A 19,008-nucleotide genomic window follows, 5' to 3' on the forward strand; every position below is an offset into this window, starting at 1 on the left:
TGACAACTCAGCTGTCTGGGGTTTTTTTGTTTGTTTTTTTTGCCCAGCCCAAGTCCTGAGCCCACTGGCATTTCCAGGAGGTCCTAAGCTTGCAGCCCACCAAGGCTGGAAGTAATCAGTACATACAAAGTGTTAAAAACAAATTAACCCCTTCCTGAGGTAATTTTCTGCCTGGTTAACATGAAGAATGGAAAAACATTTAAACTGAGAGTTACGGAAAGAATGCTGGCTGGGTGGTTGGCCAATAGATTTTGTGTCTGGAACACGTTTTCTTGAATTTTAATATTTGAAGAGCTCTTTGCAAATTATCCCATAAGGGAGAAGAAATCATTTACTATATCAAGCTGCATATAACGTAGGCAAGTCAGGCTGCCATAAAGCACACACACACACATACACACATGCAGAAAAGAGCTGGTAAGACTAAACACCTTAGCTTCCACGGAGCTTTAAATTCTTGTGAATTCACTGTTATATACCAAAATATACACAATATCCACGTTAGCATTAAAAATGTAAGTAAAAGGAAAAAAATGAGGGTTACGTAAAATGGGCCTGCCTAAGTGGAAGTTAGAAATTTCGTCCATCATTCAAGTATATACATATTTATCAGGTGGGCACCAAAATCGCCTTTAAACTTTCTGGCCACCACATCCAAACATTAATTCGGTTTCAAGATATGAGTAGATGACACTAGCGTTTCTATCCCCGGTACATAAGCTAAATAAGCAAGCACAACTGCATTCAAAGAAATGTGACGACAGACTATCATCTAGAATAACAAACTCACTGCAACAAATTGCTAAGGCACTTGGGACAATGTTCTGAGTTCTTAGAATGATCAATATTCCCTTTCTTCTCCTTTTACCAGAGTTCTAAAGAAAAACCTGTATTAAGAAATCTTTAGCTAAGCAGGACGTATTCTAATTCTTGCAGCGCTCCCCCTGCCCCTGCTTTTGCCAGTTGAGAGTTACGCACATAGGTAACCCAGACAAAAGGTAAAAATAGGAAAACTCTTACGTGTCATCTGTAAACGTGATTCCAAAATACTCCTTTTCTTTCAGGCTGAAATGCGAAGCCACGAGGTCCAGCAACTCTCTTGATAAAAGTTTGGGCTGTTAAGATAAAAATAGGATTAGGAACAATTTGGTCCCCTCTCTCTCTTACTGCTACCACTTTCCTCTGTCCCAAACAGTTTAAAGCAGCCTTTGTTTGTTTGTTTTCGGATGCCCGTGCCCTTTTGTTGCTTAATCTACTATAGACCATTCTCTAAGGGTTCGGGAAGGGGGGGAAATGGGAACAGGAACACCGCTGAGATCATCATTTTGATATATTTGCAATTCCGTCCAGCACCTTATTTTTTCCTCTAAAGTAAAAGTGTATGCACCAATGCATTGGTGTTTTGGAAAAAATGCTCTTTTATATATAGTATGGTTTAGTGATCAAGACAAAGAATATGAAACACCGCCTAGACTGTAGGAATAACTTGGCTTGGTCAACTGAGGAGGGTCAAGACCCAAAGGCTCAAGACCCAGAGAGAACTAACAACAACAACAACACCACAATAATAATAATAGTGACTGTCTACTGTGCTGGACTCCTTCTACCCATTATTTCATTTTAATCCTTACAAAGAGTCTATGAAGTAGGGGTTCCTGCCATTTTATAGATGAGCCAACAAAGGCCAAGAGCCGTCAAGCATCTTGCTTGATGTTCCAGTTAGTTAAGGACCTGATTTGAACCCAGTTCTGTCTGAATCCAAAGACTAAGCTTTGCACTTCTCTCCTGGGATGGAGTAACTGTATCCATCGTGCAGATCATCATCACCAGTACTTACTGGGCACCTCATTAGAGGAAGGATCTAGTCTATAAGCTTTTGGGAAGCACTGGCTCTGGTGGGAAGAAGCATGGTTTGTAATCAGCCAGTGTCCAGAGTGAGAGCAGATGGTGGATTTGCAGAGACTGGGGAAGGAAAGGGGGATTGCAGGGAGGCATTCTAGGTGGACTTCTTTTGACCTTTGAGCCACACGTTTTAGGGCTCATTATGGTAGTTTGAGGGTTGGATGTTTGTTGTTGGGGAAGAAAGAACAGTCATGATAAAAAAAGAAGAAAGAAAAAAAGTTAAAGGAAAAGAAAAAAGAAAAGAATAGAAATCTAGACCAAAAGGTCTACTCTGGTGAAACTATGATTGATGTGCTATTTTCATTCTAATTGAAGCCTGTACAGAGTGGGCTCGACACAGCCTCAGAAAGGAGAATTTAGGTTTGGTGAAGGGAGGGAATTCTAGCCACAGCTTTAGGTGTGGCTGTCATCAGGCACTTCCACGGTCTTTTAAGATTCTGGGTCCAGAGTGTTGGGTGAATAAAGACAGAAGCATCAATAATTAAGATATCATCACTCATATAGTCCCATGTGTTTTACAGAGATTTTGTTCACATATATAATGCAGTTTGATGTTTTTTTAATTATACTGAAGTACAGCTGATTTACAATGTTGTGTTAATTTCTACTGTATGGCAAATTGACTCAGTTATACATATATATATATATATATATATACACACACACACATATATATATATATATATATATGCTTTTTTAATATTCTTTTCCACTATGGTTTATCACAGGATATTGAATATAGTTCCCTGTGCCTATACAGTAGGACCTTGTTTATCCATACTGTATCTACAAGTTTGTATCTGCTAATCCCAAGCTCCCAAGCTCCCAAGCTCCCAAGCTGACTTGCAGACATAGAGAACAGACTTGTGGCTGTCAAGGGGGAGGGTGGGGGAGGGAAGGATTGGGAGCTTGGGATTAATCTAGTATGATTTTAACCATAATTTCTGAGAGGAATATTAGGCAATCTTAATCCCAGTTCACAGCTGTTGAAACTGGGTATTTAACTTGGACCATGCCATGTGACAGGAAAGTGGCAGAATGACGAGTCTCAGCTCACAAAAACCCTTTCAGGGAAGCATTATGGTCTCCAGTTTACCAACAAGAGGTGATTCAGAGAAGTCAAGTCACTTGCCCAGGGTCACACAGCTACTGAGTGTCAAAGCTCAGACTGCAATCCAAGCATCTCTGAATCCTGTCACCAGTCTCTAGTTACTCTTTTTTTTTTTTTTTTGTGGTACACGGGCCTCTCACTGTTGTGGCCTCTCCCGCTGGGGAGCACAGGCTCCGGACACGCAGGCCGTGGCTGCGTGGCTCACGGGCCCAGCCGCTCCGCGGCATGTGGGATCCTCCCGGACTGGGGCACGAACCTGTGTCCCCTGCAGCAGTGGCAGGCGGACTCTCAACCACTGCGCCACCAGGGAAGCCCTCTAGTTACTCTTAAATACAGCTACGTTTCCTTGCTTTGAAGCTTTATCCCCCATAAACAATCCTGTGTCACTGGCTCTGAGGCACAGATAAGCAAGCAGGCTGAACATAGGCCACAAGGCCTACAGAGGGAACCAGGATGGCTTGTCTCTATGTGGCATCACCTACCTGAACCAGCAGCTCCAATCTCCTGTCATCCAGGAGGTGCACCTGGCAGTGCCTGCCTTCTGTCATCTGTGGAGACAAGACAGCAAGAGTGGCATCAGGCTGGGGCTGGCAGGCAAACCCTTCAACTTGATTTACCATTTCTTTTACGGGTGATGTGCTCAGCCTAAAAATGCCATCAGTTGAGTTAATCAACAGGTTTGGTCATAAACAGATTTATTATACGGCATCAGCTCTTGCACTTATTTTTATTTATTTATTTATTTTTATTGTATATTTTTTGGCTGCGTTGGGTCTTTGTTGCTGTGTGTAGGCTTTCTCTAGTTGTGGCGAGAGGGGGCTACTCTTCATTGTGGTGCGCGGGCTTCTCATTGCCGTGGCTTCTCTTGTTGCAGAGCACCGGCTCTAGGTGCGTGGGCTTCAGTAGTTGCGGCGCGTGGGCTCAGTAGTTGTGGCTCGCGGGCTTAGTTGCTCCGCGGCATGTGGGATCTTCCCGGACCAGGGCTTGAAGCCGTGTCCCCTGCATTGGCAGGTGGATTCTTAACCACTGTGCCACCAGAGAAGTCCCTATTTTTATTTTTTTAGCTCTTAGATTTAAAAGAAAAAAGAATGAAAAGCAAAGACCACTCAATATATTGAAAAAACAATACCTATACAACACACAAAATTATACTATGAAAAGCAGGTTTCCTTCCCAGAGGAAACTACTATACTTTTCCTTGAATCAATATTTTATTTTCCAAATGAAGATGGTTTTATTCATTGTTGTGTTTTAATAAACACAATACATGCATAATTATAGGATGAAAAACAAATGATACTAAAGTTAAAATGTAAAGTCTCCATTTTTGAAACTTTGGCCCTCCTTTGTAGTATTCATATCACTACCATAATTAGCAGTTAAGAATAGTTAAGACAGGGAGTTCCCTCGTGGTCCAGTGGTTAAGAACCGATCCTGCGATGCAGCGACACCGGTTCGATCCCTGGTCGGGGAACTAAGGTCTCACATGCCGCAGGGCAACTAAGCCCGCGCACCACAACTAGAGCAACTAGAGAGCCCACGCGCCACAACTACTGAGCCCATGTGCTCTGGAGCCCGCGTGCCACAACTAATGAGCCCATGTGCCCGCATGCCACAACTAGAGAGAAGCCCACGCACTGCAACAAAAGATCTCGTGTGCCACAACTAAAAAATAACAACGCAGCTAAGAAATACTTTTAAAAAAAGAAGAGTTAAGACAGTTAAGAACAATTTGATGTATAAATTAGTAATTATATTTAATTTTTTATCACCTATAACTGCAATACTGGGAAATTACTCCTTGTAAAATATTTAAACAATGCATAAAATGCAAAGATCAACTTTGAGTAACTCATGCTCCAAACCTTTCTACCTGCAGAAATTACCACTCTGTCAGATTGAGGAGAATCCTCACAGACCATCTTTAGATGGATTTTCAGATATATACATGTACATGTTAAAAAAACATATTCTCATGTTAAATGTTTTACTTTAATATTATATTGAACATATTTTGAAATGAAGCAGGTACTCTTTTTTTTAACTTTTTTTAAATAATTAATTTATTTTTATTTAGTTTTGGCTGCATTGGATCTTCATTGCTGCGTGTGGACTTTCTCTAGTTGCGGCGAGCAGGGGCTACTCTTTGTTGTGGTGCGTGGGCTTCTCACCGTGGTGGCTTCTCTTGTTGCAGAGCACAGGCTCTAGGCACACGGGCATTAGTTGTTGAGGCTCGCGGGCTCTAGAGCGCAGGCTCAGTAGTTGTGGCACACGGGCTTAGTTGCTCCCTGGCATGTGGGATCTTCCCGGACCAGGGCTCGAACCCATGTTCCCTGCATTGGCAGGCAGATTCTTAACCACTGGACCACCAGGGAAGTCCCGAAGCAGGTGCTCTTAATATTTGTGTGTGTGTGTGTGTGTGACTGCAGTGTCTGTGTATATGCATATTTATATGTGTATGGTTTTTTTCAATTGAAGTGGAACTATGCTATACTTACTGTTTTGCCCCTTGCTTTTTTAATTCAATATTTCTTGGAAATCTTTCCAATGTCAACACATATAGACCGACCTCATTCTTTATAAAGGTTCTATAGCATCAAATCATTGTGCAGACGTAGTTAATGAGTCTCCTGCTGAGAAACACTTAGACTGTTTCTAGCCTTTTGCTGTCATAAGCAATGTCACAATAAATTTTGCACATCCAGCTTTGTCCATGCATGTGGAATTGCTGGGTTACTTCTGAAAAGCATCGGCAGCACTTTGTCTCTTAGGTGTTGTACAAAACTATAAGACCTTGGGAATTCCCTGGCAGTCCAGTGGTTAGGACTCAGCACTTGCATTGCCAGGGGCCCAGGTTCAATCCCTGGTCGTAGAACTAAGATCCTGCAAGTCACCATGACTTGGCAAAAAACTGAACAAAACAAAACAAAACAAAACTATAAGACATGGAAACTCAGATACATATAATCCCAATTTAAAAAGAAAATTTCTTCTATTACTGAGAACCAACTACATACTTAGCATTGCCCTAGGTGTTTATAATCTTATCTCTGAGCTGCATAGTCACCTCCTGGGATTGGGGTTGTTATCCCCAATTCAACAGATGAGAAAATTGAGTCTCAGAGTGGGATAAGCAATCTGTTTTTAATGTGAAAAATACTAATTACAATATCTTACTTACATGTTTGATTGAGCTCTGCTCTAAAAGCCTAGAAAGTAGCTCAGTTGATTAGAACGGAGATGTGGCCCATAGCAACCTCGGAAGTAGTGCTAAGAGGTAAGTGGGAAGCTTTACGTTGCCCCATGGCCACTGATTATGCCCTCAAACTCTGTAAAGCCAGGTAGGTCACATACACATCTCTGGTGGCAAGAGGAAAGGGAACCAATCTTTGTTTCAGGCACAAAACTGGGAACTTTATGGAAATTATCTCATTAAAGCTCCACAAAACTCTACAATATGGCAACATCCCCATTTTACAGACAAGGAAGTCAAGGTACAGAGTTTAAGGTTAATCATTCAAGTTTGCCTGGGCAAGAAAAAAGCAAGGTAAAATTTGAATTAATGTCTAACTGAAAAAAAAAGTCATCTTTTTTCTACTCTTCTATACTACAGGAGGAAATCAATCGATGTGTCAGTTTAAATCATTTAATCTCTTTTGTAAAACCCACACAAGCAAACCCTAAGTACATGCCCTACAGAACAATCAAATAATACTCAGAAGATCCACGGAAACAATATGAATCCATTAAGGGATATGTCAAAACTCATAAAACATTGCAAGGTATTCTGCTGTTGCATAACCCAAATGAATTTATTTCCTGATTTAAAAAAACATCCTTTCTCCTTTCTGGTTTTCTTTGGATCTCCCTTGATCTAGTCAATGTGCCTTTTGTCAACACACAATTTTATCCTAGAGAGTTTAATAGTAAATTTTTTTTTTAGGTGTATCTGTCCACCTCATGACAACCATGGGCAGTGGTGCCCATGTCTGTACAACTTGATTCTACTCCTTTGGCCTCAGTCGATTGGATGAGGGGAAAGACACCTGACCTAAGCTGGGCCAGTCAGAACCTCAGTCCAGGGAATCTGGAATTGAGTCTGAGTGGATGAAAATATGGTGGTTGTGGGGCAGCCACTGTCTGCTGCATGTGGAGAGAAAGGAAAACCATCTGCAGAGAGAATGAAGAAGACAGGGAGCTAGAAGGAGGCCAGAGAAATAACGCAGCCTAAGAGGAAAAGCTTCAGAATTGCTGTCAGGGTCCCTACGTCTTTCCAGTCACTTCTAGCCCGTTCCACTGGTCTGGGTGAATCCTGTTCTTTTTTTTTTAATTTATTTTTTAATTGACGTATAGTTGATTTGCAATGTTGTGTTAAGTTCTGCTGTACAGCAAAGTGACTCAGTTACACACATGAGTACATTCTTTTTAATACTCTTTTCCATTACGGTTTATCCAGAATCCTTGTTCTTGAGTTCCATAAAACATCCCTGTATTCCTTCAATGAATCCACTTTTTCCCTGCCTCCCTCTCTTAAGCTAACTTGAGTTGGAGTCTGCTTATTGCAACTAAAAGCATCTTCATACGACACCACAGGTATCTATACCTAAACCAAGGCAAAAGATCCCAGAAGACACACTCCCCGGATGATGTCATTAATATGGTAAAATCATCTGCTCAGAATCACTGATACTCCCATCACGGACAATACATCAGCCAAGAGAGAGGCTGACATCTGGGGTGGGGGGCCCGGGGAAGGGACTAAACAAACACCCCACCATGTGATGTGATGATACACACACACAAACTGGAGAAGGGCAGTGCAGATGAACTGGGGAGAAACTGCTACAGTTTTATGCCCACACTGGCACACTTGAATCCTGGCATATCTGAGCCCACAGTCCTCACCAAGCCCTTTCCTTCGTGGGAGGATGGCTCCTCCGGGAGCTCAAAGGGCTAATTTGATCATTAATAACCACAGAAAAACCTGCCCTTGTCACTTAAATCAAAAGTTGAAAGGTGGTGGATGTATCTTGTTGGTCAAAACAATGCTTATGAATAAATTTCAGTTGCTGCTATTAGAAATCAGGAGATGCCATTTTAAAAAAATTTAGATGGTAAGGTCTAGAAACACTGGGCTGGATTTCCTTCATGGCCACATGTGGCCAGGGCAGGGCAGAACAGCCCCCTCTGTAGGTAGTGCTGGTGGTCTCTGGCTCACACATGTGTATTATCTGCCAGGTTCCTGGGAGTCCTTCTATGTGAATAAGAAAACTACATTCAAGTTCACTCTGTACCAGGGAAGAGACACAACCAAACGTCAAAGGAAGGCCTGCTGTGCACCAGGCAAAGGATTTGACACCTGACCCTCATTAACATAAAGTATTCCAAAATAACTGACCAAAAGTCAGGTAGTCCTAATCCAGACCTTCCAGTGTAACAGGGTTTCTAACAAAGTTTACGGGGATAAAATTTCAAATCCAAGCTACGTGTGAACCAATGCATTTATGTGATGGCAAGAGAAAAACAAGAGACTTCAGAATAAAAATACCATTCATGTTCTCTTCTTTTAAAAAAATACTATTTCAATCTCTACACAAGCCTATGAAAGGAGGCATCCTCATTTCAAGCACCAGGAAACTGAGGCCTGAGAAATGATGGAACTTGTACAAGCGTTCTAAGCCAGACTTGGGCTCACAATCATATTTTATCTCTTACTACCTCTGTTACCTTAAAAAAGTTACTCAGTCTTTCCAAACCTCATAAGCAACGTCCTGACAGCTTTTAATCTGACACTCTTGAGAGTGAAATATACCGCTTCTGAGGACCACATTTATTATAGTCCCCACGTGCTTGAAAATTAACAAGCAAACAGCTAAACTTTTCTGTAATCCATTTATCCTCCCATTTAAAAAAAAAAAAGCTTTTTAATAGGAGGAATATTACTAACCCATTTAAAAGAATATAAATGACAGGTAAAGTTAAAAAGTACATGGTGGAAACATTCTCCAGAGATGATGGAGCAGAAATAAAAAGAGAGAGGGGAACACTAGTTCCTGTGTCCTTCTGTGACCCTGCCACCTGGCTAGGCATTTCATTTATTTATGTATTTTTGGCTGCACCACATGGCATGCGGGATCTTAGTTCCCTAATCAGGGATCGAACCCATGCCCCCTGCAGTAGAAGCACGGATTCTTAACCACTGGACTGCCAGGGAAGTCCCTGGCTAGGTATTTTAATAATAGCACTAGCAACACAACCAGCAGACGCTTTCTACATTCCAGGCACTGCACTAATCACTTTATGTGTATTAACATATGCAAGCCCTTGTGATACTCACATGAGACAGGTAATCTTATCTCCCACTAACACAGGAGAAGGAGGTTACTAGAGAGATTATAAATAACAAGATACATAAATGGCAGAACTAGACCCAAACTCAAAGTCCAAGCTCTTAACCACTTAGCTACCCATTAGGTACTCCCTACACTATAAAGTGACAAATTGTGGGAAAGCCTTCCCACGGAGCCCATTTTCAGGAGAGGAGATGAGTGGGTAGAAAGGGAAAAACAATGCGTCATAAAGCAGGTGTGAAAAGTCATCTCAGTACCAGGGCAAAATCATTTGACTAGAATTAGTTAGAATTGTAGAAGTTAGAGTCTTAGAAGGGATCTAATCACCGCCACTTATTTGGAACGTGGGGAAATTAAGGAAAGATGTGCCTGGTGCCACACAGCAAGTCAATGTGAGCCCCAGGATTAAAACTCAGGACTCTGGAACTTAAAAAATAAAACCAACTAGTGAATATAAGAAAAAAGGAACAGACTCACAGATATAGAGAACAAATTAGTGGTTACCAGTGGGGAGAGGAAAAGGGGGAGGGGCAAGATAGGGTAGGGGATTCACCGGTACAAACTACTATGTATAAAATGAATAGGGGGCTTCCCTGGTTGCGGAGTGGTTGAGAGTCCACCTGCCGGTGCAGGGGACACAGGTTCGTGCCCCGGTCTGGGAAGATCCCACATGCCGCGGAGCGACTGGGCCCGTGAGCCATGGCCGCTGAACCTGCGCGTCCGGAGCCTGTGCTCCGCAACGGGAGAGGCCACAACAGTGAGAGGCCCGCATATCGGGAAAAAAAAAAAGTCTACAAGGATATATTGTACAGCACAGGGAATATAGCCAATATTTTATAATAACTTTAAATGCAACATAATCTTTAAAAATTGTGAATCACTATGTTGTACACATGAAACTTACAAAATAAAACTCAGGACTCTGTCTTCCAGGCCCGACATGAGGTAAGCATGAGGTTACTCAGCTGCTAAATACCACCTTATGCAAATGCACTTCTTTTCCCAACAAATGGATTTGTTTCTTTTAATTTTTTAAAAATACCGTAAACATAAAAAGAAAAAAAAACTGGGCATTTCTTACTTATTTTCAAACATGACTCCCACTGAAGCTTTCTCTTCTAATTTCATCCACAGGAGTTATATTTGAAGGGAGCTGTTCATGGATCACAATGATTATACCTACACATTCAAAATCACCTTTGAGCCCCACAGAGACCATCAGAGCAGTTTCGGATTTGGCCCCTACCCAGTGACAGCTAATAGCAGCAATGCCTCGCGTGGAATAGAAAAACATGTAAGAAATTGATCTCTTTGGAAAGTTTCGCTTGACACCCACCCAGACTTGATACCCTTCCCACCACCCTCTCCCGTCTTCAACCTCCGGAAATCGGAGGTTAAAATTGTGCATGTTGGATTAAAACTCCCACCTCAGTGGCTGCCCTGCGTTTGCTCCCCAGATGACAGAGCAGGTCCTCAGAGGCTAAGCGCTGAGTGCTGGTGGAAGGACCTTCTCCATCTGGTCAGTGGTTAAATGAGGAAGATCAGAAGGGAAGTGAGAACTGGCGAGAACTCTGGCTTCATGGGGTGCGCTGATGTGCAGCCTATAGTGGGGTTCAAGTCTGTGTGAACTTCACCCTCACGCCCCACCAAATCCCAATCCCACTACCTGATTCAGGAAAGCAGAGAATCGGTAAAACAAACAAAAAACAAACGAAATAAAACCCCAAAAACCCCTAAGGCAAGTCAAGATAGGGCAGGGTGGGATCATTCCTAATGACCGGGAGCAGCTTAGAAAGCAACAGGAAATACCAAAAAAGGACCAGAAGCCCAGCCTACTTCGGTTTTGCTTTAGTAGCTCTTTGGAACACGGAAATATGAAAGCTTGGTAAGGAAGCAGCGAGCTTCATTTCCTCTCTCTCATTCCCTTTTGACCTTTTCTGAAAGTTCAGCAAAAGAGGACCTGTCTCATTAAAATGACTCCCCAAGATTTTTTGTGGGATGACCTATCCACCATCATCATTAGAGTCTAATCTTGCCTGGATGTGTGCAAAATCAGCTACCTAACCGGGCTTGGTGCTTCTGAGTCCAATTTCCGTATGGCCCTGTGAATGATTTCTTCAAAATACAGATCCAATCCCTTCACTTCTCTGCTTAAAAACGCCCAGGGGCTTCTCAAGCAATACAATGGAGAATCCGACTCCTTGCCTCGCTCACAGTGTCCATGTAACCTGACTCACCACCCTCTCTAACTTAATGTCCAACCCATCTGCCTTGCCTGGACACACCAGCCATACTGACCTTTTCTTTTTTCTTATCTTTATCTATTTATTTATTTGGCCACGCAGCATGTGGGATGTTAGTTCCCGGACCAGGAATCGAACCCACACCCCATGTAATGGAAGCGCAGAGTATTAACCACTGGATGGCCAGGGAACTCCCGACCTTCTTTTCTTCCTCAGAATAAAGGCTTGTTCCTACTTTGAGACTTTGCATATGCTGTTCCCTCTGTCTGGAATGCTCTTTTCCCAGATCACGGCACGACTGGGTGCTTTTGCATCTTTTAGATGTTAAATCAAATGTCACCATCCCCAAAAGGCCTTCCCTATCCTCAGTGTAAAGTACAGCCTGGACACTGTCTCTCATACCACACTGCTTTATTTTCTTTGTAGCTAGTATTTCTTTTTGGTTGTTGTTTGTTTATCCTCTATCTTTCACCACCAGAATGTAAACTCCACGGGAGAGGCCTTGGTTGATTTGTTTGCCATTGTATCCCCAGGGCCTGGAACAGGGCCTGGTACATAGTAAGAATGTGGGCAATAAATCTCTGCTCAGGGGAGGAATACTTTAACTGGTCAGAGTCTAGACACAGGTACCAATGAAATATTCACAAGTGATTTAAACATGTAGAGCATAATGTAAAGTGAGGATGTTCCAAAAACACCTCTCAAGCCTTGACCCAGACAGACTTACACATTTAAAAAACAAGCTTTCCACCCAGAGAACAAGGTGAGCTATTAATTCCTCACCGGATGAGACATCCTGGAGGAATTGGAGAGAGGGACGTATCTAGGACGTTCTTACTTTGGGATCTATTGAGTGGACAGGGTTTTAGATTTCACCCACATGATGTCAACTCCAGCTGAACAGGGTCCCTTTATATCATCTCTGGGTGCTGAGTGAATATGAGCTATTGACACTCTCGTTCAGAGAATGGCCTAGACTGACACAGATGTCTCCAATCCCAGTCAGCTGCGATTTCCCCTCAAGGTCTTTCAAGACGGTGCCTGCCCTCCCAGTGTGCAATCACTGGGAACTTCTTTTTTCACTATCAACCAACCATTCTCCTAGCTTCTAGGAAGCATGTAGGACATGTCACACGAGTGCTAAGCACTTCATGTGGGTAGTATCTTCCTTCATGCTGTGAACAACCCTAGGAGGAAGAAGTTTTATTGTTGAGATTTTATAGGTGGCAAAACTACTGAAGGGCAGAGAGGTTCAGTAACTTATCTAGGGTCATGTTGCTGTGACCTGGGGTAGAATCTCAGGACCATTAGTCGTATCAAAGTAGGACTCTTGGGCGTCCCTTGCAGGTTCACTGGGACTGGAGTAGGAAAACGAGAGACAGTAAGTAAGGAAAAAGCACCCGTGGCATAAAAGAAGCAGAAGAGGAAAGGAAAATGGGCCGGGGTGGGGAGAGTGATAAAGAAGGGGAGAATTCAGTTAACCAAATATGAAATTGAGTAGCTGAGTAATCTGCCTTAGAAAAAATGTTAGTAAGTAACTGTTGCGGTGGGCTGGCTCTTTCCAGAGACCTTTCTTTTATTTACATGGGCCTTTTAAATTCTCTCATGACAACCCTGTGAGGTAGATTCCAATCCTGCTTCACTGTGTAGGTGAGAAAATTGAGGTTCAGAGAAGGTAACTGATGGACCCCAGCCCACAGGTCTCCACTAGGTCGAAGAGCTAGAAGGAAGCAGAGTAGGACTTAAATTCAGGCATCTGATTCGCAGTTTGCCCTGCATGGCCGTGTTACACGACTTGTTACAACGTTATTTCCCACCCATTAGTCTTTTGTTTTTTCAGTATTTATTTATTTATTTATTTATCTATCTATTTATTTATTTTTGGCTGCATTGGGTCTTCATTGCTGTGTGTGGGCTCTCTCTAGTTGTGGTGAGCAGGGGCTACTCTTCATTGCAGTGCGCGGGCTTCTCATTGTGGTGGCTTCTCTTGTTGCAGAGCACCGGCTCTAGGCGCACAGGCTTCAGTAGTTGTGGCTCGCAGGCTCAGTAGTTGTGGCTCACGGGCTGTAGAGCTCAGGCTTCAGTAGTTGTGGCTCGCAGGCTCAGTAGTTGTGGCTCACGGGCTGTAGAGCTCAGGCTCAGTAGTTGTGGCACACGGGCTTCAGTAGTTGTGGCTTGTGGGCTCTAGAGCGCAGGCTCAGTAGTTGTGGCTCACGGGCTTCAGTAGTTGTGGCTCGCAGGCTCTAGAGCGCAGGCTCAGTGGTTGTGGCACATGGGCTTAATTGCTCCCTGGCATGTGGGATCTTCCCGGACCAGGGCTCGAACCCGTGTCCCCTGCATTGGCAGGCGGATTCTTAACCACTGCGCCACCAAGGAAGCCCCCACCTATTAGTCTTATATATTAAATCACACATAGCTTAGGCATTTTACATGTCATCTTGATCACCAAGCATGTTCTGGAAAAGCTTGATCTAGATTCACCAAACCACAGCTGCTTGGTTCCTGCCACTATCTGAAAGCAAGGTCAGAGGTTTGCAAAGGTTTTCGTAATCACCTTTCCTCGGCTATCTCCTGGCCATACACTGAAGAAATATGGGCGGCTGCTAAAAACGCTGTCTATGTGTTTGTTAATGATTTTCAGTGAGTATCAGGATGGAATTAACCCCTGCCTCTTGTGCTGCCAGCCCTGTCCTGCTTATGTGAACACTCTGGGTGTAGGATGATTACCTATCGGTTAGGTGGCTGCCTGGGCCTAACTCTGTTATTCTAGTCTTAAGATGCAGTCTAGCACACAGTGCAATTAGTTCAATGTGGAGAAGCTCTGGATCGTGTGTTCATTCTTTCACTCGACCAATATTTACCGAGCACCTCCTACATGCGAGCACTGTACTCGATACTAATATATATTTGCAAACGAGATCCACAGGGCACTGTCTCTGGAGCTTGTCCTACAGTGGGATTTCTCAACGTTGGCACTACTGACATTTGAGGCCAGATAATTCTTTGCTTGGGGGGGTGCCCTTGTGCATTGTAGGATGTTTAGCAGCACCCCTGCCTCTACCCAACAGATGCCAGTACTCCCTCCCTCCTCGTGACAACCAATGTCTCCAGACCCTGCCGAATGTCTCCCGGAGGACAAAATCATCCCTGCTTGAGAACAACCGCTCTAGAGATAAGGAGAAGAAAAGAACAGTGGTGGTAGGGTAGGGATAGATTAGAAGTTTGGGAATGACATGTACACAAGGCTATATTTAAAACAGATAACCAACAAGGACCTACTGTATAGCACAGGGAATTCTGCTCAATATTCTGTAATAACCTAAATAGGAAAAGAATCTGAAAAAGACTAGATACATGTATATGTATAACTGAATCACTTTGCCGTACACCTGAGACTAATACAACATTGTTTGTTGTTTTTTGGTGTTTTAAAAAATATTTATTTATTTAGGCTGCACCACGTCGTAGTTGCCGTACGTGGGATCCTCGTTGTGGCATGCAGGATCTCCAGTTGCCATGCAGGATCTTTTATTGCGGCATGCGGACTTCCTAGTTGCGGCATGCGAACTCTTGGTTGTGGCACACACGCGGGATCTAGTTCCCCGATCGAACCTGGGCCCCCTGCACTGGGAGCGCATAGTCCTACCCACTGGACCACCAGGGAAGTCTCTAACACAACACTGTTAATCAATTATACTCCAATATAAAATTTAAAAAAAAAACAATTAAACAAGGTATTTTCAGGTAAGAATAGGGCTCTCAAATAGCTCAACTGGCAATGCAGTTAAGTTCTGAGCACGTGCAAAATGCACTTCGAAACTCACTTCTTACCCAGGAAGCACGAGACTTCAGGAAGTGGATGAGGAGAACTTAAATTGGACCACTGCTCTTGACGGGTGGCTCCCAGGAGAGATTGGAGGGATAACCCTGTTTTCTGGATGTTAGCATACAACTGCTAGCCCCCTTTCTGCCTGGCAGAGGCTGGAGAAAAGCAAACAAGAAAAGCTATTTCTGTGGCTTCAGTATCAACCTGGCAAGCAATTTCAGTCAACTTTAGCAGACATTCCCCGGGGAAGGCATTCTCATAAAAGACAATCCCTTATCAGATCATCTCCTGATCTCATAAGGCTGGTGAAAAGAAAAGCCAGGTTTGAAAGAGAGAGAGAGAGGACGAGAGAGAGAGAGAGAGAGAGAGAGAGAGAGAGAGAGAGAGAGAGAGAGAGAGAGAGAAAGGGAACAACTTATTAAGTCTGGAATGGAAGGCCATCAGGAGAAACCAGCCTGGTGTCAATGAGGTGCACACAGGATTTAGAATCAGGAGGCCTGGGTTTGTGTCCCAGCTTTGCCATGTAACTAAGAGTATGGCCTGAAAATCAGAGTCTCTCTCTAAACCTCCATTTCTGTCCCTGTAAAATGGGTAAGAATCAATCTCATTTAGCTTTGTTTGTCTCTTGTATTAATGCAGGTTGAACCTAAAGTTTACTTCAGAAGACAGTCATATCACCTGTCATACGCTCAAGTTAATCGGCACAGATTATGCGTTAGGGTCTGTGCTAAGCCTGACATGCTTTATCAGCCCTACCGTACTGCAGTGAGTCTTATAATTAGTGGAAATGATTTGTAAGCTGTTGAGTGCTATTATGTTAACTGTACATGGTTATTTTAAGCTGGTTCAACGGTTGTTTTTCTTAAGGAAAAAGTTCTGCTGGGTTATTAAGAGGTCAAACTGTCACACTAGAGTTGAAGACTCAAACTGCCAGTTAAACCCTGGAGAGAGCAGGCAACCCAATAGCTGGGGATTAATTCCATTCTGATTTCTCAGTGATAATCAACAGATTAACTCAAATCCACCATTTGGAGCTGCCTGTGTGCACAAAGCTGGGGAAACTCTTGCAAACTCTTGCTCTGTACCTGATTGCCACCAAATGGTGTCCTGGACTAGCTACTCTTGTTTTCACCAACACAAGACGGAAACGAATATATGTTGACTGCCTTGTCTATGTCCTGTGCTTTGGCATACATTTTATCCATTGAATTCTCACAACCATCCTGCCACGTAGACATTTTTGGCCCTTTGTTTTACGCCAAAGAATCTGAGACCCCAAGAGGTTGAGAGCGACTTGCCCAAGGGTCCCAGCTAACAAGGGGCTGAGCCAGGTTCAAGAAGGAGCTCACCAAAGAACAAGGGGAAAAACAGGTGACATAGCTTCATGAAAACAGGGTTCTCTGTATAAATTCATACTCTGCCTCGTTTTCCAATTAGAAACTCGGATGAGGCACTGATGAGAGACTGCCAAATGTTTATTTTCAGAAAACCATGCAGGATATTTCTGTTTTTTTTTTTTTTTTCCAGAAAGAAACATCCTCTTTACTTAAAACCAGTCGTTAGGCTGTATTTTTAGGTATCGTGGTACAGTATCGATGAGTCAAAAAAGAAAAGAAAAAATGGGAGGGCACAGACACTGTAAACAGGAAAAGTCACAAAGTGGAACCAAGAAAAGCTGAGAACACAGCCCGTGGGCCATGAGGGATTTTCGTTCTTGTCTGCATTTCAGGTTGACCAGAAAAGAAGTTCTCCGGTCGCCGGGTAGAAAATGGAAATTTTAGCTTCAGTGATTATGCAAGTAGCAGACACCCTGTGGTTTGGAAACTTTTTGCTTTGCCAACTCAGTTTTCTCTTTTCCCGTGAAAAAACAGCCTGTAGGAAGGAGCGAAAGTACTGCGTCTTTCAAAAACTTGAAGATAAAAACTTCAAGACAAGCACAGCTCGGGTGGAGGGATTTTAAAAATAAACTACCATACTTGTAATTTAAAGATACTCTGGGTACTGTTTATTCAGTGAAGCACATTTGGAAATCTGGACTCAATATAAGCCATCCACAGAGCAAACAAATCACATATATTGCCCTGAAAACCTAAACGTGTGCAAAAATTAACTAGAAAACCTAAATCAACTTTACCCTAATTTTAGAGGACACGCTTACTGTCAGAGTTTTCATGTTTCAGTTTTTTCATCAGCTTGTTAGAATGTCTCTGCTTTATGCTTTTCAAAATCTCTTCGTTCTTTGGGGTTCACGTATATAAGGAGAGGCTGAAATAAGTCCTTAGGGAGGTTTATAATGAATACAAATGGATTCTACTAGGTCCAGAGTCCTAGCTTGGTGGATAGAAATGTCATATTTGGGTAGGGGATTTAGAAAAGCATTACCAACTAATGAAAACAAAAAAGTCAAACTCATTTGGGCCAATATAGAAAAATTCTTAATGTCCAAGACCCATTTTACCATCACAGAACAAACCTTCCCCCACTCAACCCAGATGCTTCTAATACTCGGTGATGAAACTTTAATGTCGCCTAATGCAGGTTGTGTTTTCAAAGAGGATTCAGTCTTTTTTTGAGGCTAACATGGGATTCAAAGATTAAAACAGAGCAAATCATAAACTGGAAGGCCACAGGTCAAGATGAGAGAAATTTGAAATAGGAACCCAAGAAGACTTCTGCGTGAGCACCAGGAAACAGAATGAGGAGAAAAGAATCCTTTGAGGGAGAGAATGGTGATGTGGAGCCGTCTCCTAACAGCTCATGAGCATCTACTGTCCCATTTTCAAGCTGGTTTTTAAGTACAACCAATATTAAAAATTAAAGTATGTCAACTTAAATCGAAATAAATTACATTAAAAACAAGGGTAATAAATGCTCACTAAATTGGAAATTCATCACTTTCCAATTATTTTACTCCCTTTTACTATTCTCTTTGCTCTTGAGGTTTTCAATGTCTAGTGAATCAGTGAAAGCAATGCTCTTTAATGGTACCTAATGCTCATCTTTCCCCAACTCAGTGTGGTGACCTTGGTAACATGAAGTCGGTCAAGGTGAGAGTATTTACACCATGGAAATTGGCAAATACAACCAATCGGTGCCCTTTTCCCCAGAGAGCTGGTTGTTAACTACTTACCAGCACACCACTGGGGAAGTTCGATGGGAGAAGGAGGTCTGGGGGCAGGGTGCTGCTCTGAGCTCTAGGTCAAGATGTTGAGGCCACTGAGAGACCACATGACAAAGAGGAAAGAACAGAGGCTTTGGATTCCGACACAACTGTTCAAAGCTCAGCTGACTTAACTTTCCTAGAACTTATTTATTACATCTCTAAAATGGGGCTAATAATGCCTACCAACAGAGCACAGAGCTTGACAGAGGCCAACATAACCGGGGCTTGTTATACTTTATTATTGTACTTGAAAAATCCCCAGGGGACAAGCTCATTGCTGAGGTTCTCCTGACCCAGGACTACAACTCGCATATCAAATGTTCAGTGTCATTTGCTTTCCCTGTTCTTTTGCTACTGGAATGCAAGTTTCATTTGCTGCTGCTTTCCTAGCCCCTAAGACGGTGCCTAGCCCA

At 42.9% G+C, this 19,008-nt stretch overlaps 1 protein-coding gene across 3 annotated transcripts in view; it reads right to left on the minus strand.

The window, feature by feature from the left end:
• The window catches only part of FRMD4B (FERM domain containing 4B), a 234,114-nt gene that overhangs the window by 125,289 nt on the left and 89,817 nt on the right, over positions 1–19,008 (minus strand). For all 3 annotated transcript variants that reach the window (XM_082664658.1, XM_082664659.1, XM_082664660.1), the window contains exons 2-3: positions 3,496–3,561; positions 1,021–1,115 (exon numbers count right to left, since the gene is read on the minus strand). In XM_082664658.1, coding sequence (XP_082520784.1) covers positions 1,021–1,115; positions 3,496–3,561 — 161 coding nt within the window. The remainder of the gene's footprint in view (positions 1–1,020; positions 1,116–3,495; positions 3,562–19,008) is intronic.

This window comes from Grampus griseus (genome assembly GCF_964374135.1).
Source record: "Grampus griseus genome assembly, chromosome: 10".
NCBI classification, from domain to species: Eukaryota; Metazoa; Chordata; class Mammalia; order Artiodactyla; family Delphinidae; genus Grampus; species Grampus griseus.